A 15,459-nucleotide genomic window follows, 5' to 3' on the forward strand; every position below is an offset into this window, starting at 1 on the left:
AACTGTCAGTGATATTTCCACATTCATCTTAGTTTAACTTACTATAAAAACAATTTTGTTTGTCAGAATCTATTTCTTAAAAACATAATTCCAAATTTAAAACATGATACATAAATAATAGCTCCAGATAAGCCAACAGTTTCATTAAGAAGGCAGTTTATCTCACACACACACAATCCCCCAATTAAGATAAATCATGTGTGGCAGAAAGAATCTGAGATCTCTAAGTTTTACTTCTCAAGGTTTGTGTTTCACTTACAATCTTATAGCACTTCAGTATTCTTTTCCTAGCACATTAGTTATCATAACATGAACTTTGATTTGGGAAGAGGGTTCTGTAGATGTCAAATGAAACAGAATCCTTAAATGTTTTTACCTTGCTGCTTTTGTGAAATGAATTGGTGTGTGTGTGTGTGTGTGTGTGTGTGTGTGTGTGTGTGTGTGTGTGTGTGTGTGTGTGTGTGTGTGTGATAATTGAGAAGTAGCAGCATTTCCAGAGTTAAGGTTGCAATCAGCTCCCATTATGAATTCCTACTTTATCACCCCTTGTAACTTTGGCTTGAAAATTTTAAGATTTACTATGGAGGCAAGGCAGACGTTTCTGAAAAATCTGAAGAAATTTGGTCAAAATAGTTTGTTGCAGATGATTAAAATATTATTCTGATTTGAAATTTTGAATGTCACTTTGTCTCCCTCTTACTCAAATGACTTTACACAGTTTCATTTTCTTGAAAGTTCATGTGACCACTAATTTTGAATTATAATTGTAATTCATAGAATTTACTATTTTTTGTTCTGGATAATTAAGGCCCATTCATTTTATTGGAAATTATGGATGTGATCCTGTTCCCATTAATGTCAATGGGAGTTTTTGGCATTGACTTCAGTGGGTGCAGAATCCTGCACTGTGTGTCTATAAGCACATTAACTTCTGCTGGCTAGGAGAAGCTCAGACAGCATATTTGGGACCTGCCGTCTGACATCTATCAGCTATTTTCCATTAGATTAGAGAAGTAAAGGCATGTGATTTTGGAGCTGACACTTTAGGGTGTCCAGGGAGGGGTGTGATATTTTGTTAAGGACAAAAGGGCAGCCTCTCGGCAGTTAAAGTTGCAGTCACTGTGCCATTATCTGAAATCACCATGCTTTCAAATCTTTAGGGTCAAGCCTTTTCAACAGCTAGAACATTTCTGGAAAATAATTACTGAGAGATGACTTTTTGAATTTTTTGCAAAGTGCCTAATTTTTTGTCCCTGTATCCATACAATGAAATCACTTTAAACCCCAACACCTGAAATGTAGGTGGGATTTTTAACTCTTGTTGCTGCAGAAGATACTTTTGAAGGGAAGGTATAATAACCCATTTACAATATTAACTTTATATGAAAACTGGACTGAGTTATGTCAATGAAGCAGATGGAGAAAAAAACATAAAGAATATTTGCATTTTCAAACTCTGAACAAGCCATATCAAAAATGAAAAGAATTTCAGTTTCAAGTGGAAATTAAACCTCACCCTGTATTCCCCACCAGAATACTGCATTGATTTAAGCTTAAGACACTTGATAAAAGTTATGTAGAAAGTTGTGGCCAAGGTTGAACTAGAACACTCATGTCTAAGATGATCTCCTGGACCATCATGCCCCTCATACAAATTAGTTGAACCTCTGTACTTAAGTCAACAGTAAAATGGGGATAAATAACCCTCCCCTGCATTTGTAAAGTGCTTTGCTTATAGAGATGAATAAGCAGTGGGCGAAACATGATAGTATTAGCTGTATTTTTCAGAAGAGGTAATTAGGGCACAGAGCAGTTAAGTGATGTGGCTGGTAGGCACTGGGCTTAATGGGCTATACATATTGGCTGTAGTACCAAAAAGTGTGGGTTCCAAATGTATAAATAATTTATTTTTAAAAAAGCCCACATAAACAAACCTCTTCTGTTCATTGCTAACCAGGAGGATACTCTACATAGAAACGATTTTATACCTCAACATACATTTGTTCAGGTTAATTTTTACTTTTTGTTATGTTAGAAAATGGTGAATAACCCGTTTGTTAATTACTAGATAATTTTTGATTCATGATTTGTTTCAGTCTGCATTTGGATGCAAATTGGAATGGAATTAAAATGCACAAAAATGTTTAAACTCTTTTTGTATTAATGAAATAAATAAATTAATGAAATAAAACAGTAAATAAAAAAGTGCTGGATACATATGGAGGGAGGGAAGGGAAGTTTAAGTATGTTTTAAATGCAAAAATTGTTTTAGTAAACAAAGGAAGTATTAACTGTAGTTAATGAGTTGGTGGATTGTTTCTGGTCAACATTGGCCAGATTTTCCAAGGTATTTGGGAGCCTCAGGATGCAAATAGGCACCTACTGGAATTTCAAAAGTGCCTAAGCAGGTTAGGTTAGTTTTAGAATTTGTAAAGCTCATCCTCTCCCACCTGGTGGTGGTTCATACACTGAAAGAGGGAAAACAAGTTTTCTTGCTTTTTCAACTCCCAGTTGGTTTCTCAAGTATGAATGAAATAATCCAAATGAAGAAAACAGTATCTCTGCACCTGCTAGCTAAACTGAAACCAAAAGAAACTAAGGCAAAAGCTTTTCCCCACAAAAGAAACAAAGTACACCTCTACTCTGATATAACGTGACCCGATATAATATGAATTCGGATATAACGCGGTAAAGCAGTGCTCGGGGGGGGCGGGGCTGCGCACTCCGGCGGATCAAAGCAAGTTCGATATAACGCGATTTCACCTATAATGCGGTAAGATTTTTGGCTCCCAAGGACAGCGTTATATCGGGGTAGAGGCGTACTTACAATTGGGAAAAATGGAAATACCTGTATATGTTCCATTGTGAAGACTGAAAAACATATAGATACTTAATGTACAACATGACATATTTGTCAACCTTGAGTTATTCTCAGTAGTTATGTTTTATCCTATTTGTGTATATAATACAAAACAAAGCACCCTTTAACTCATCAAAAGTTGAGGAGTGCTCATTGATGCAGTATATATTTTGTTTTATTTTAATATTGTAAATGTAGGCCTTAACATCAAATTTAACTTTAAACAGTTTTATTTTTGAAAAGGAATATATATATATTTTACAAATATGTGATTTAATTAAAAATCTGATTTTTTTTTGTATCATCCATTTCTAGAAACCCTGCTAGATATTTACAATTGAGCCATGTGGTTTCAAGTTAATGACTTTGCTAAAATTAATGCCACTTTTTGATCCAAAGTCACAACGTCTCTTCAGGCACACATGTTATATTCACAGTAGACTATATGGCTTCAATCATTTGAAGTTGTCTGGTACTTTCTGCTAATGTTTTGTTGACCTTAGCAGAAAGCATATAACTAAGAATAACAGTCCCCACCCTGAAGCCTAATGTATGATATTAGCGGAGATGAGCCTGAATCAAAACTCGGATCCCCTGTGGCCTGGTCGTCAGTTAAAACTTAGATTGACATAGCTATGGCACTCAGGGGTATGAAAAATCCACACCCCCGAGGACTGTAGCTCTGCCAACTTAACCCTTGGTGTAGACACAGCTAGGGTGATGGAAGAAGGCTTCCATCTCGACCTAGCTACCATCATTTGGGGAGATGGAGTTCCTACAGTGATGGAAAAACCCCTTCCATCGCTGTATTCTGCGTTAACACTAATGCACCATAGTTTTGTGGCTCTGGCCCATTTCTGGTCATTCTGGTGATTCCTGCAGAGTAGTGTAAACAGTTTGGGGAGGGAACTATGATTAATTGTTGTCTTGTGAAGAAGGAACTGCTCGTCTTAATACCTTCAGTAGGGTTTTTTCAAGCAAATTTCTCTGCATCAGTACCTCATAACACCATAGAATACATTCTCATTCCAAAGGCTAAAAATGTCAAGCTGTTAGAGGATCAACATTTCTCCTTAGTTTGTCTGTCATTGGTTCTCTTTTTCTTGCTAAAAGACATGCCTTTTGAGGGTACAATTCCTTCTTGGTTAAGCTGATCAACTGGAAAACCTGCATTTTAAAATACTCCATCATCGTAAAGCTGTATATCTTATCTGAGACAGGGGATGATACTGGGTACTCCTATAGCTCCTCAGATGTGTAACCCCCACAGCACAAATCTTTCTGGAGTTTCTTTTTTACCAAATGAAACGCTATCAAAGGGATTTTGAATGCTAGACTAGAGAAGCAAACTAAACGTATCAGTTTTCCACATTATTGTGTTGTTAAAATATAGGATGATATAATTAATTAAATATTTTTGTACACTAGATGAGTAAAAGCTACTTATTTTCTGAGTTCTGTTCCTCTGGGACAGACTGATGGGTAAACTCTCACATAGTTTATTAATATGGAAGTGGAAGTAGCGAGGCATGGAAGGAAAGACTGAAAGGATTCTGATTTACAACTAATTTGAAAAGACTAGCTAAGGCCTCTAAAGTGGGATCATTCTGCCACTGTGAAATTTCAGGTCCCTGAGCAGCCTCAGAAGGACCTTCTTCTCCCTACAACACATTTACGTTACTTCCAGAGCTCACAAGGGAGCTGTCTCCTCTACACACATCAGTTCCAAAGATTGAAGTTGGGGAACAACATGTTTTCAATGCTTCTGACTAGGGCTGTCGATTAATCACAGTTAACTCACATGATTAACTCAAAAAAATTAATCGCGATAAAAAAAATTAATCACGATTAATTGCAGTTTTAATCACAGTGTTAAACAATAGAATGCCAATTGAAATGTATTAAATATTTGTGGATGTTTTTGTATATTTTCAAATATATTGATTTCAATTACTAACACAGAATACAAAATGTACAATGCTCACTTTATATTATCATTTTTATTACAAATATTTGCACTGTAAAAATGATAAACAAAAGAAATAGTATTTTTCGATTCAGCTCATACAAGTATTGTAGTGCAATCTCTATCGTGAAAGTGCAACTTGCAAATGGATATTTTTTTGCTACATAACTGCACTCAAAAACAAAACAATGTAAAACTTTAGAGCCTACAAGTCAACCCAGTCCTACTTCTTGTTCAGCCAATTGCTCAGACAAACAAGTTTGTTTACATTTATATGGGATATAATACTGCCCATTTCTTATTTACAATGTCACATGACAGTGAGAACAGGTGTTCACATGGCACTTTTGTTGCCGGCATTGCAAGGTATTTACATGCCAGATATGCTAAACATTCATATGTCCCTTCATGCTTCAGCCACCATTCCAGAGGACGTGCTTCTATGTTGATAATGCTCGTTTAAAAAAAATGCATTAATTTAATTTGTGATTTAACTCCGGGGGAGAATTCTATGTCTCCTGCTCTGTTTTACCCGCATTCTGCCATATATTTCATGTTATAGCAGTCTCGGATGATGACTCAGCACATGTTGTTGTTCACTTTCACAGCATATTTGACAAAACACAAAGAAGGTACCAATGTGAGATTTCTAAAGATAGCTACTTGACCTAAGGTTTAAGAATCTAAAGTGCCTTCCAAAATCTAAGAGGGATGAGGTGTGGAGCATGCTTTCCGAAGTCTTAAAAGAGCAACACTCCAATGCAGAAACTACAGAACCCGAACCACCAAAAAAGAAAATCAACCTTCTGCTGGTGACATCTGACTCAGATGATGAAAATGAACATCTGAAGGACTACACTGCTTTGGATCATTATCGAGCAGAACCCGTCATCAGCATGGACGCATGTCTTCTGTAATGGTGACGGGACATACGAATCGTTACCACATCTGGCACCTAAATATCTTGCGACACTGGCTACAACAGTGCCATGTGAACACCTGTTCTCACTTTCAGGTGACGTAAACTAGAAGCCGGCAACATTATTTCCTGAAACTGTAAACAAACTTGTTTGTCTGAGTGATTGGCTGAACAAGAAGTAGGACTGAGTGGTCTTGTAGGCTGTAAAGTTCTATTTTTGACTGAAGGTTTTTTGGTACATAATTCTACATGTGTAAGTTCAACTTTCATGATAAAGAGATTACACTACAGTACTTGTATTAAGTGAATTGAAAAATACTATTTCTTTTGTTTTTTACAGTGCAAATATTTGTAATAAAAAATAAATATAAAGTGAGTGCTATACACTTTGTATTCTGTTGTAATTGAAATCAATATATTTGAAAATGTAGAAAAAATCCAAAAATATTTAAATAAATGGCATTCTATTATTGTTTAATAGTGTGATTAATTTTTTTAATCGCTTGACAGCTCTACTTCTGACCTGTCCTCTCCCTATTGATTTCCATCAGAGTCAGCAAGCAAGGTTTGTAGTGTTTAAAGTATCCAGCACTGAACTGTGTGTGTTAAGCAACTAGAATTGGCAGTGTCTCCAAAATATGTTCTCTGTCACAAAATGAAGGGTACTTTCAGATAAAATTATAATTTGTCTATCATTCAGAGAGGATAGCTGGCTTATGAGGACCACTTTCTTTAATGTAGCAAAAAATTCAGAGTAATGCAATAAAGAAAATCAGGATCTGTGGCATTTAAGCACACAAAATGGTCTAGCAATGCCATCTGTGGTGATAATGCATTATCTTTCCTTCAATCCGGACTAAAAAAGTTAATTGTGACCTAGGGTGACCAGCTGTCCCGATTTTTATAGGTACAGTCCCGATTTTTGGGTCTTTTTCTTATATAGGCTCCAATTACCCCCCACCCCCTGTCCCAATTTTTCATACTTGCTGTCTGGTCACCCTGTTGTGACCAGATACTCAATACAATTAATATTAACAAGGGGAAAGGAATGTAAGCCAAAATAGGGAAAGAATAGGTTAAAAATATTTACATAAGTTAGGTGTATTCAGGTTGGTAGGGCCTGATGAAATTCACCCTAAGGTGCTCAAGTAACTAGCTGAAACAAACTCAGAAGCGTTAGCAATTATCTTCAATAAATTATGGAGGATTGGTGAGATCCCAAAGGACTGAAGAAGGGAAAAATCTAGTACCTGTCTTTAAAAGGGTGACCAGAGAATTATAGACCAGTTAAGGTATCTTCAATATCTGTAAAAGTGCAGGAACAAATTATTGAACAATCAGTTTGTAGGCACCTGGAGGATAATAGGATGGTGAGAAATAGCCAGCATGGATTTTTCAAGAACATATTATGGCAAACCAACCTAATTTTCTTCTTTGATGGGGTTACTGGCCTATTAATGTGGGGGGCGGGGGGAAGCAGTAGATGTGTGATATTATGATTTTAGAAAGGCTTTTGACACAGTGCCATATGACCTTTTCATATGGAAACTAGGGAAATGCGATCTAGATGAAATTACTGTAACATGGGTGCATAACAGGTTGAAAAACTGTAGTCAGAATAGTTACCAATGGTTTGCTGTCAAAGTGAGAGGGTGTATCCAGTGGGATCCCACAGAGATCTGTCCTGAGCCCAATACTCTTCATTATTTTCATAAATGACTTGGACAATGGAGTGGAAAGTATACTTATAAAATCTGCAGATGACACCAGCTGGGATGGTTTGCAAGTACTTTGGAGGATAAGATTAGAATTCAAAATGACCGTGACAAATTGGAAAACTGGTCTGAAATTCAATAAAGACAAGTGCAAAGTACAAACTTAGGAAGAAAAAATCAGCTACAAAATGGGGAATATCTGGCTAGGCAGTAGTACTTCTGAAAGGGATGTTCGGATTATAGTGGATCACAAATTGAATATCATCAGTTGCAGAAAAGGCTAATATTCTCTGGGATGTATCAACAAGGCTGGCGTATATAAGACAGGGGAGGTAATTGTTCAGCTCTATTCTGTGCTGGGGGTGAGGTCTCGGCTAGAATACTGCATCCAGGTCTGGGCACCACACTTTAGGAAAGATGTGGAAAAAGCAGAGAGAGTCCAGAGGACAGCTACAAAAATGATAAAAGGTGTAGAAAACCTGATCTTGAAGGAAAGGTTAAAAAAACTTGACATCCTTAGTCTTGAGGAAAGAAGACTGAGCTGGGACCTGATAAATCTTCAAATATATTAAGGGCTGTTATTAAGAGGACCGTGATCAGTTATTCTCCATGTCCACTGATGGTAGGACAAAAAAGTAATGGGCTTAATCTGCACAAGGGAGATTTAGATTAGATATTAGGAAAAACTATAAAGATAGTTAAGTACTGGAATGTGTTACCAAGGGAGGTCGTAGAATCCCCATCCCTAGGAGTTTTTAAGAACAGGTTGAACAAACACTTGTCAGGGGTGGTCTAGGCATACGTGGTCCTGCTTCAGAGTGGGGCATGGACTAGCTGACCTCTTGAGGTTCCGTCCAGCTCTATATTTCTATGATTCTATGATAATTAATGCATAGGTGCTAAAGGCCAATGACAATAGCCATAGCTCCTGCAGCCAGTTGCTTACGTCAATTCCTTGGGTTTCATTTATATAAAAAAGTGTGTGTCTAGCCCTTATGGTTGTGAAGAAAAACTTGAATATGTGACCTTAGCGTAGCTGATGCAGTGTGATGTCTGCAGGCAGCCTGAAAGAATAACTCTGAGAGGTGTGAAGTGCCCTATTTGTGTCTATAACTGCAAACCCACTGATCTGGGTTCTCTTGCCAACAGCACTCAAGCAGAGGGTTGTGGGTGTGGCAGAAAGAGAAGAGTGTGGTAGGCCTGGTGTACTCAAGCAGATATACCTTAGCATCTGGAATCTAAATATTTATTGAGTGGGTCACCTGATACCATTCCCGATGCCCTGAGGGGAAGCAAAACACTCCTGCCTGTTGTGGAGGAGAGAAGGGGGTGAGCATTTGCTGCCCCTGTCGTTCTGAAATAATAGGGTAGGGACCTCTGCTGCAGTCATTCCAAGTGTGGGAAATAGGGTCATGACACAATGGAAAAGCTGTGTGTGTGTGTGTGTGTGTGTGTATGTCTGTCCATGGTGTGCATCGAGCCCAGATTGCCTTAATACAGCTATGGAAACATCTGATGAACCTCCTAGGGATATTATTTTGTGTCAAAACTTGATTCATAAGCCCCAGTATCATGAGAGATCCCGTCAACAACTTCTCCTTGGGGCAGGGGTAGACAGTGACAGTCTCGAAAGCTACATGTGCTCTACCACTCCCAAATCAGTCAGGAATCACTTGACTGAAGCCTTAAACAGAATGAACACTGTCGGAGAAACCTCATCCAAGACTCAAATGGATTCTGCTTTCTAAAATTAGGAGGACTTCCAGGTAGGGAAATCCACAGTGCAAGGTATTGCACAGTAGACCCTTAAAGTCTACATCCTGGAGATAAAGGCTGTCAAATTACCCTTGACAAACCTTATCCCCCTCTCCCAGAAGTATTGGGGTACACTACACACGTACAATACTGCTGTTGTATTGTACGTAATCAGAAAGGTAGCCAAGAACCAAGCCTGCTGTTGAAAAAAGACAATGGATCTCTTTGCTCAGGCAGAGAATATCTTATCCATTGGAGCCCTTCATGTTCAAAAGACACACTACTAGGAGGCTGGCTGTTTGAACAGAACAGATTCTGTGCCTATGGGAACAGTCCCTGACATTCCAACTGGTTGGGGAGCACTGGGACACGTGGCATTGGATCTCTCCAATGTCAAGTGGTCTGCAAAGAAATTCTACAGCAGATTTTTTTTAACAAGGTGGCCTAAACGATGGATCTGGAATAACTTTTCAGTCACCTGGCTGTTAACTCATATATACATTTTACTCTCCACCTGATGAGAAATTATTCTTAAAAAGTTAAAGGTCAGCACTAATCTAATTCTTCTGGCTCCATGTTGACTGACGAAATTGTGACACTATAAATCATCTATTTAGAGTCCCAGTGTTCTCCTTCCAAACTTGTTAATGTGGGACACATTAAGGTACTCAGGTCCTGCTTGTCTTTTGGTTTTGGCCCTTCATGGGAGGGGAAGATGCTAAGAATGGTTGTGTGTCAGTGTTGATTGGTTCCCCTGTTCTCTTCCACGTCCCATATTATATGTTAAGATATGGACACTTTTTCCTCCTAGGGTAAAGATAAGTACTTCGGAGTTAAATTTACTACTTTCCCCTGTATATTATACTTTTTGTCAAGAGTTACAAACACATATTAAAAATCGTCATGAAGCCAAAAAGAAAAATTCCACCCAATAATGCACCAATGTAGTTAGGAAAATTAATTGTAGCATTGCAATGAATATAGAAAGATTTGCGACCTATGAAATATCTCTGTCTCCACTTAACAGGAATATTGCAAAAAAGACCACACGCCCTAATACAGGGTCATCCAAGGAACTAACGTCGAGAAGAAAAATGAGATTTAAATGTGATTGCAGTGGGTTATTTTTTAAGATACAGTGAGATTCATTATAGTCCAGGAAAAAATACCATAGTTGTTTATTCGTGTATTGTGTCTTGTATGATACTTGCATTTAAATCTGTTCAATAATTCATTTTGTTGTTCCATTCCTTTTTCAAAATTTGGAATGAAAGTTAAGTAACACTAAACCCCTTTGATTTAGTTAAAAATACAATATATGTAGATATAGATCAAATTGCATTCAAATGCAACCCAACTGATTTTTGAATGAGAAATACCACTTAAAAGGGAAATACTTTGATCTTGGAGACTTTATAAACAGCCAAATGAAAAATAAAAGGGAGAGGAGGGCAGGAAGAAAAAGTATTGTCTCAATGCATACTTGAATGAATAAATCTTTTGCAGATTACTAATAGTCAATAATGTTATTTGGAGAATTCAGAGATGTTCTGTTTTGAATCAAACATATTTACACTTAAAATCACTCCACGAATTAAGTAGTTTGACCATGAACAGATGCTAAAAAGTAAAGTTAAAAAACGTGATTTGTTACAAGGGCATAATTATTTGTAAAGCTTAATTGTCTAGCTTTTGAATAAACACTTTTTAATTTTTGTTTGCTTGTTTTTTCCAGAGAGCACAATCAGATGAACTGGAAAAAATAGAAAAGCACGGCAAATCATCCAAAGAGAGGGAGAATGCCAAATCTTTGGACAAACCTGAACAGTAAGGACACTGTCTTCAACAGAACAAGTTTCCTGGGAGATGCGTATGCTGCATTCTTTAGGAAAACTTAATGTGCTCTAGTAACCTAACTAGAAGTGTTACGAAGAAGCAAATAGAAGTGAAAAACCTTCACTAACTAAACTAAATCATTTTCTTTAATCATTCCTCCAGGTTTCTTTATGAACTCTCACTAATCCCCAACTTTTCAGAACGAGTATTTTGTATCCTGTTCCAATCAACATTTTCAGAAACCATTTGCTCTATCCATCGCAAACTTGAATTGCTACAGAAACTGTGTGAGGTAGGTTCTGGTCCGTATAAAGGTAGAGCTAGATTTTCTGATATTTAATCTTTCTTGTTCAGCTGTACTCTTATTTCAAAAGTTTTCTTTTATTTACTTTAAGCACTCATTAAATCTGAGGGATAGCAGTCCTGCAGAATGGAACATTTTATGATTGTGCTCCAAGATCAAAGCAAATTTTAAAATTGGCTTTCGCTGCTGAACTATAACATCACGAGTTTGCAGCCAATACACATCAGCCTCTAGAGAATACTGTAACTTCTGCTTTTGCCAAAGCAAAATCTTCCATCTTCATAGTTACTGTCTCACTTCTTGCACTTTCCAAATGAGTGCCATTTTAGCTCATTTTGAGTGCATGCTTTGATTCTGAATGTGTTTGTTCAATAGATCTGGAATATCTGATCTAAATGAGCTGTCACCTTAACAACAGATAAAAGGTCACATACTTAAATTAATACTATGCAAATTTCTTAAACCTTCTTATTAAAGAGAAATAATGCCAATTCTGCTGTTTGTGATGTGTCTTGAAAAGGTTGCTATAAAATTAGTACTAAATCAATAGCTTTGTTGAAGTAATGCAGAGTTTGTTTTTCATAACCTAGTGCTTGTAAGAAATATTAAAATATTTAGGATAAATTTAATCTTTATACAATGGGCATTTTAAAAAAAGAATTACTTCTTCCTATTAGAAATATGTGTTCCCTAAGGCCCCAGTCCAACAAGTTGTGCCATATGCTGCATATTTATTGTTTTTGCAGAACTGATTGCAGGATCAGGGACCAAAGTAAATGCACTGCTTGGGAATACCATGGTGTGCTAAGAAAGTACTGTAGCCTCTTCCTGAATGGTCAATCTTTTGTTATACCTCAGACTTTCTTTTTGCATAAATAGGGCCCTACCAAATTCACGGCCGTGAAAAATGCAGCACAGATCGTGAAATCTGGTTTCCCCTGTGAAATCTGTATAGTATAGTAAAAGTACACACAAGACCAGATTTCATGGGGGAGACCAGCGTTTCTCAAACTGGGGGTCCCCAACAAAAGAGGGCTGTGGGAGGGGGAGGGGAGTCACAAGGTTATTGTAAGGGGGTTGTGGTATTGCCACTCTTACTCTGCACTGCCTTCAGAGCTGGGTGGCTGGCGAGCAGTGGCTGCTGGCCAGGTGCCCAGCTTTGAAGGCAGCGCCCCGTCAGTAGCAGTGCACCATGCCACCCTTACTTCTGAACTCCACTGCCTTCAGAGTTGCGTCAGGACCCTACAGTTACAACACCATGAAATTTCCGATTTAAATATCTGAAATCATGAATTTTAGAATTTTTAAAATCCTATGACCATGAAATGGACCAAAATGGACCGTGAATTTGGTAGGGCCCTATGCATAAAGAATGTAGTAACTCGAAACCTACAAATACCATTTTCCCCTCAAATACCGTTTTGAGAGTAATCAGGCGTGCTAAAATTAGAGTGAATTTAATTTGCTGCAAGTTGTCATTATTGCGTTAGATTTGAGTGTCCCTGATATGAGTGTGTGATGTTCTCCAAAATTATAGCTACAGTGTAAAATGCAACATCAAACGGCAATCTAAAGCTTGTAACTATTCTGTTAACTACTGATATCCATACTTAATTTTTTTCTTTAACTTGTTAAGGATTTTAACTGAGATTTTATATATATATCTCTTGTTTTACAGACATTGAAAAGTGGGTCAGGAGTTATGCAGGTTCTGGGTTTGGTTCTCGCATTTGGAAATTACATGAATGGTGGAAACAGGACACGGGGACAAGCAGATGGGTTTGGATTGGACATTCTTCCAAAGCTGAAAGATGTTAAGAGCAGTGTAGGTCAATATTCCATTCTTTATGAACAGAGTGCTGCTTTATCGCTCTTTTCTTAATAAATGTTTTCCATACCTCATATAAAGTTAAAGCTAGTATCAGACAGAAATATTTATCAGTGGATACAACTTTGATTGCACTTATAGAGTGAATTCATTTGTAGAACCATTTGGAAAGGAATCTGCCTTCTCTATGGCTATTAAACTGATGAACAAATCAGTGTCTTAAATTAGAAATTGTCTTACTTCCTGACTTAGTGTATATTTGAATCTCCATATGCTGCATATTTATGGTTTATATGTTCAATGAGTGTTTTCTTCGATATAATTAATTTTACTCTTCAAAATCATATATGTTTCAGAAGTGGAAACTGTTGTAACAAAAACAGTTCCAGTAAATACTGATTTTGGAGTATTTGGGAGAGAGAAAATGGAGAAAAATGACTGAGTAGGTGTTATAGTTACCATATAAAATACCTAATACTGGGAGCCCTAATATCTAAAATGTGATGTGTTTCCTATACTGATAAATTGGATGACCCAAGATTCATCATATGAATCTGTCAGGCCTGTATATACAACACAGAGAGTCACTGGGCTATGGAACAATTTCATGAAAGAAATGGTATGATGGTAAGTATCCTATTATAAAACTGCCTAGCATAGCCATTTGGGTGACGATGGTAAGCAAGGCAAAGGCACTATACACCCATGGTTATGGCACTGACTCCTGGAGTGAGCTGATTATATCAGAAACTCAGCTTTCATTTGAGAAAGCAAAGTAAGTTTCAAGTCTTCATGGTTGTGAAGAAAAGCTTGAAAATATGACCTGAGTATAACTGTGATGGGATGTCTGTGCGCAGAGAATGAAATATTTTATTTCATTTAAGGCCCCAACTCAGCAGAGTAGTTAAGAACCTTTTTTCCTTTAAGCACTTCCTTAAGTCCATCCCTATTCAGCAAAGAACTTAAGGGTGTGTTTTGCTTTTAACAGCATAATTCAGTAAGGAATATTAGCTTCCATGCAGAATTCCCTTGCTCTTCTAGGATAAAGGTGCTTTAATTGTAGCTTTTAAAAAAAAAGTTAATAGACTCTAGTATACTTTAAATATGACTTAGCAACATAAGTAAAATTTAACTTTATTATTTTGTTTTTTCTACAGGATAATAGCAGAAGTCTTCTATCATATATTGTCTCATATTATTTGCGTAATTTTGATGAGGTGAGTGAGTTATCTTTGCAAATTTAAATAGAATTAAATAAACTAATTATTAAAACTTGTATTACCTTATATTGGTTAAGATTACTTTAATCTGTATGTTATTGTTCATAATACGTGTGATAACTGTCCACTACTTGTTTTAATAAGTACAATTTTAATAAGTGCTAGTCATTTAAAATTTTAAAATTTATACCTTTAAAAATAAGGTAAAGTAAATGTTCATTTATATTTTTGTCAGGACGCTGGAAAAGAGCAATGCATCTTTCCTCTTCCCGAGCCACAGGACCTCTTTCAGGCTTCACAAATGAAATTTGAAGACTTTCAAAAAGATCTTCGCAAACTAAAAAAAGATTTGCGAGGTACTGTAACTAGATCAGACTACAGATATGTCAATAACATATAGTTCTATTTCACTTTTTGTATAATTTCTGGAAACTTGCTGATATGTAAAATATGTTATGAAAGGTAGATCTTAACTCCTGTGTTTTGCCTTTGTATCCTTGACTTGATTAACTCTAGTGGTTGGTGTTTTTATAGCGAGTGATCAGCATATGTTATAGCCATGTTATCAAGATTTTAAAATGAGTTGCATGTCAGGAAGATGTTCAGATGCAGTTCTGAGTACTGCTGAGGAGTAAAGATGAAGCAGCATAAACTAGCTGCCCCAGGTAACCTGGAGACAACCCCTGCTCCCAGTTCAGCCATGTGAAGTGAGTTCATACAGTAGCTTTTGCAGTTTTCAAATGATTATCTGGTGGATATTGTCTGATCTCAATACCTGAGAATGGAGGCATATAGATGCTGATTCAGAATGGTTCTTGAAGTTATGCGCAGGTTTAAGTACTTTCATGGATTGGGGCCATAATTCCTCATATGTCGCCATGAGAAATTTTCACAAGCTGTTTTCTTTGCATTGACAAAAGCTGAAATATCTTTACATTAAGAGTGAAATTCGCACCATCCATATGGAGTTATTGGGCCTTGTGTGGGGGAATTAAGCAGGGGTTATATGGGGATGGAGATTCTATTTCCTCCTCAACCTACCGTGGGGCTGCAGCC

General features: G+C 37.1%; 1 protein-coding gene across 1 annotated transcript in view; it reads left to right on the forward strand.

The window, feature by feature from the left end:
- Window positions 1-15,459, forward strand: part of FMN2 (formin 2) — a 230,875-nt gene that overhangs the window by 137,647 nt on the left and 77,769 nt on the right. The window contains exons 10-14 of the mRNA XM_065401668.1: window positions 10,951-11,042; window positions 11,214-11,343; window positions 13,034-13,180; window positions 14,341-14,400; window positions 14,639-14,759. Of these exons, the coding sequence (XP_065257740.1) occupies window positions 10,951-11,042; window positions 11,214-11,343; window positions 13,034-13,180; window positions 14,341-14,400; window positions 14,639-14,759 (550 nt within the window). The remainder of the gene's footprint in view (window positions 1-10,950; window positions 11,043-11,213; window positions 11,344-13,033; window positions 13,181-14,340; window positions 14,401-14,638; window positions 14,760-15,459) is intronic.

Source organism: Emys orbicularis, chromosome 3, assembly GCF_028017835.1.
Source record: "Emys orbicularis isolate rEmyOrb1 chromosome 3, rEmyOrb1.hap1, whole genome shotgun sequence".
NCBI lineage: Eukaryota > Metazoa > Chordata > Testudines > Emydidae > Emys > Emys orbicularis.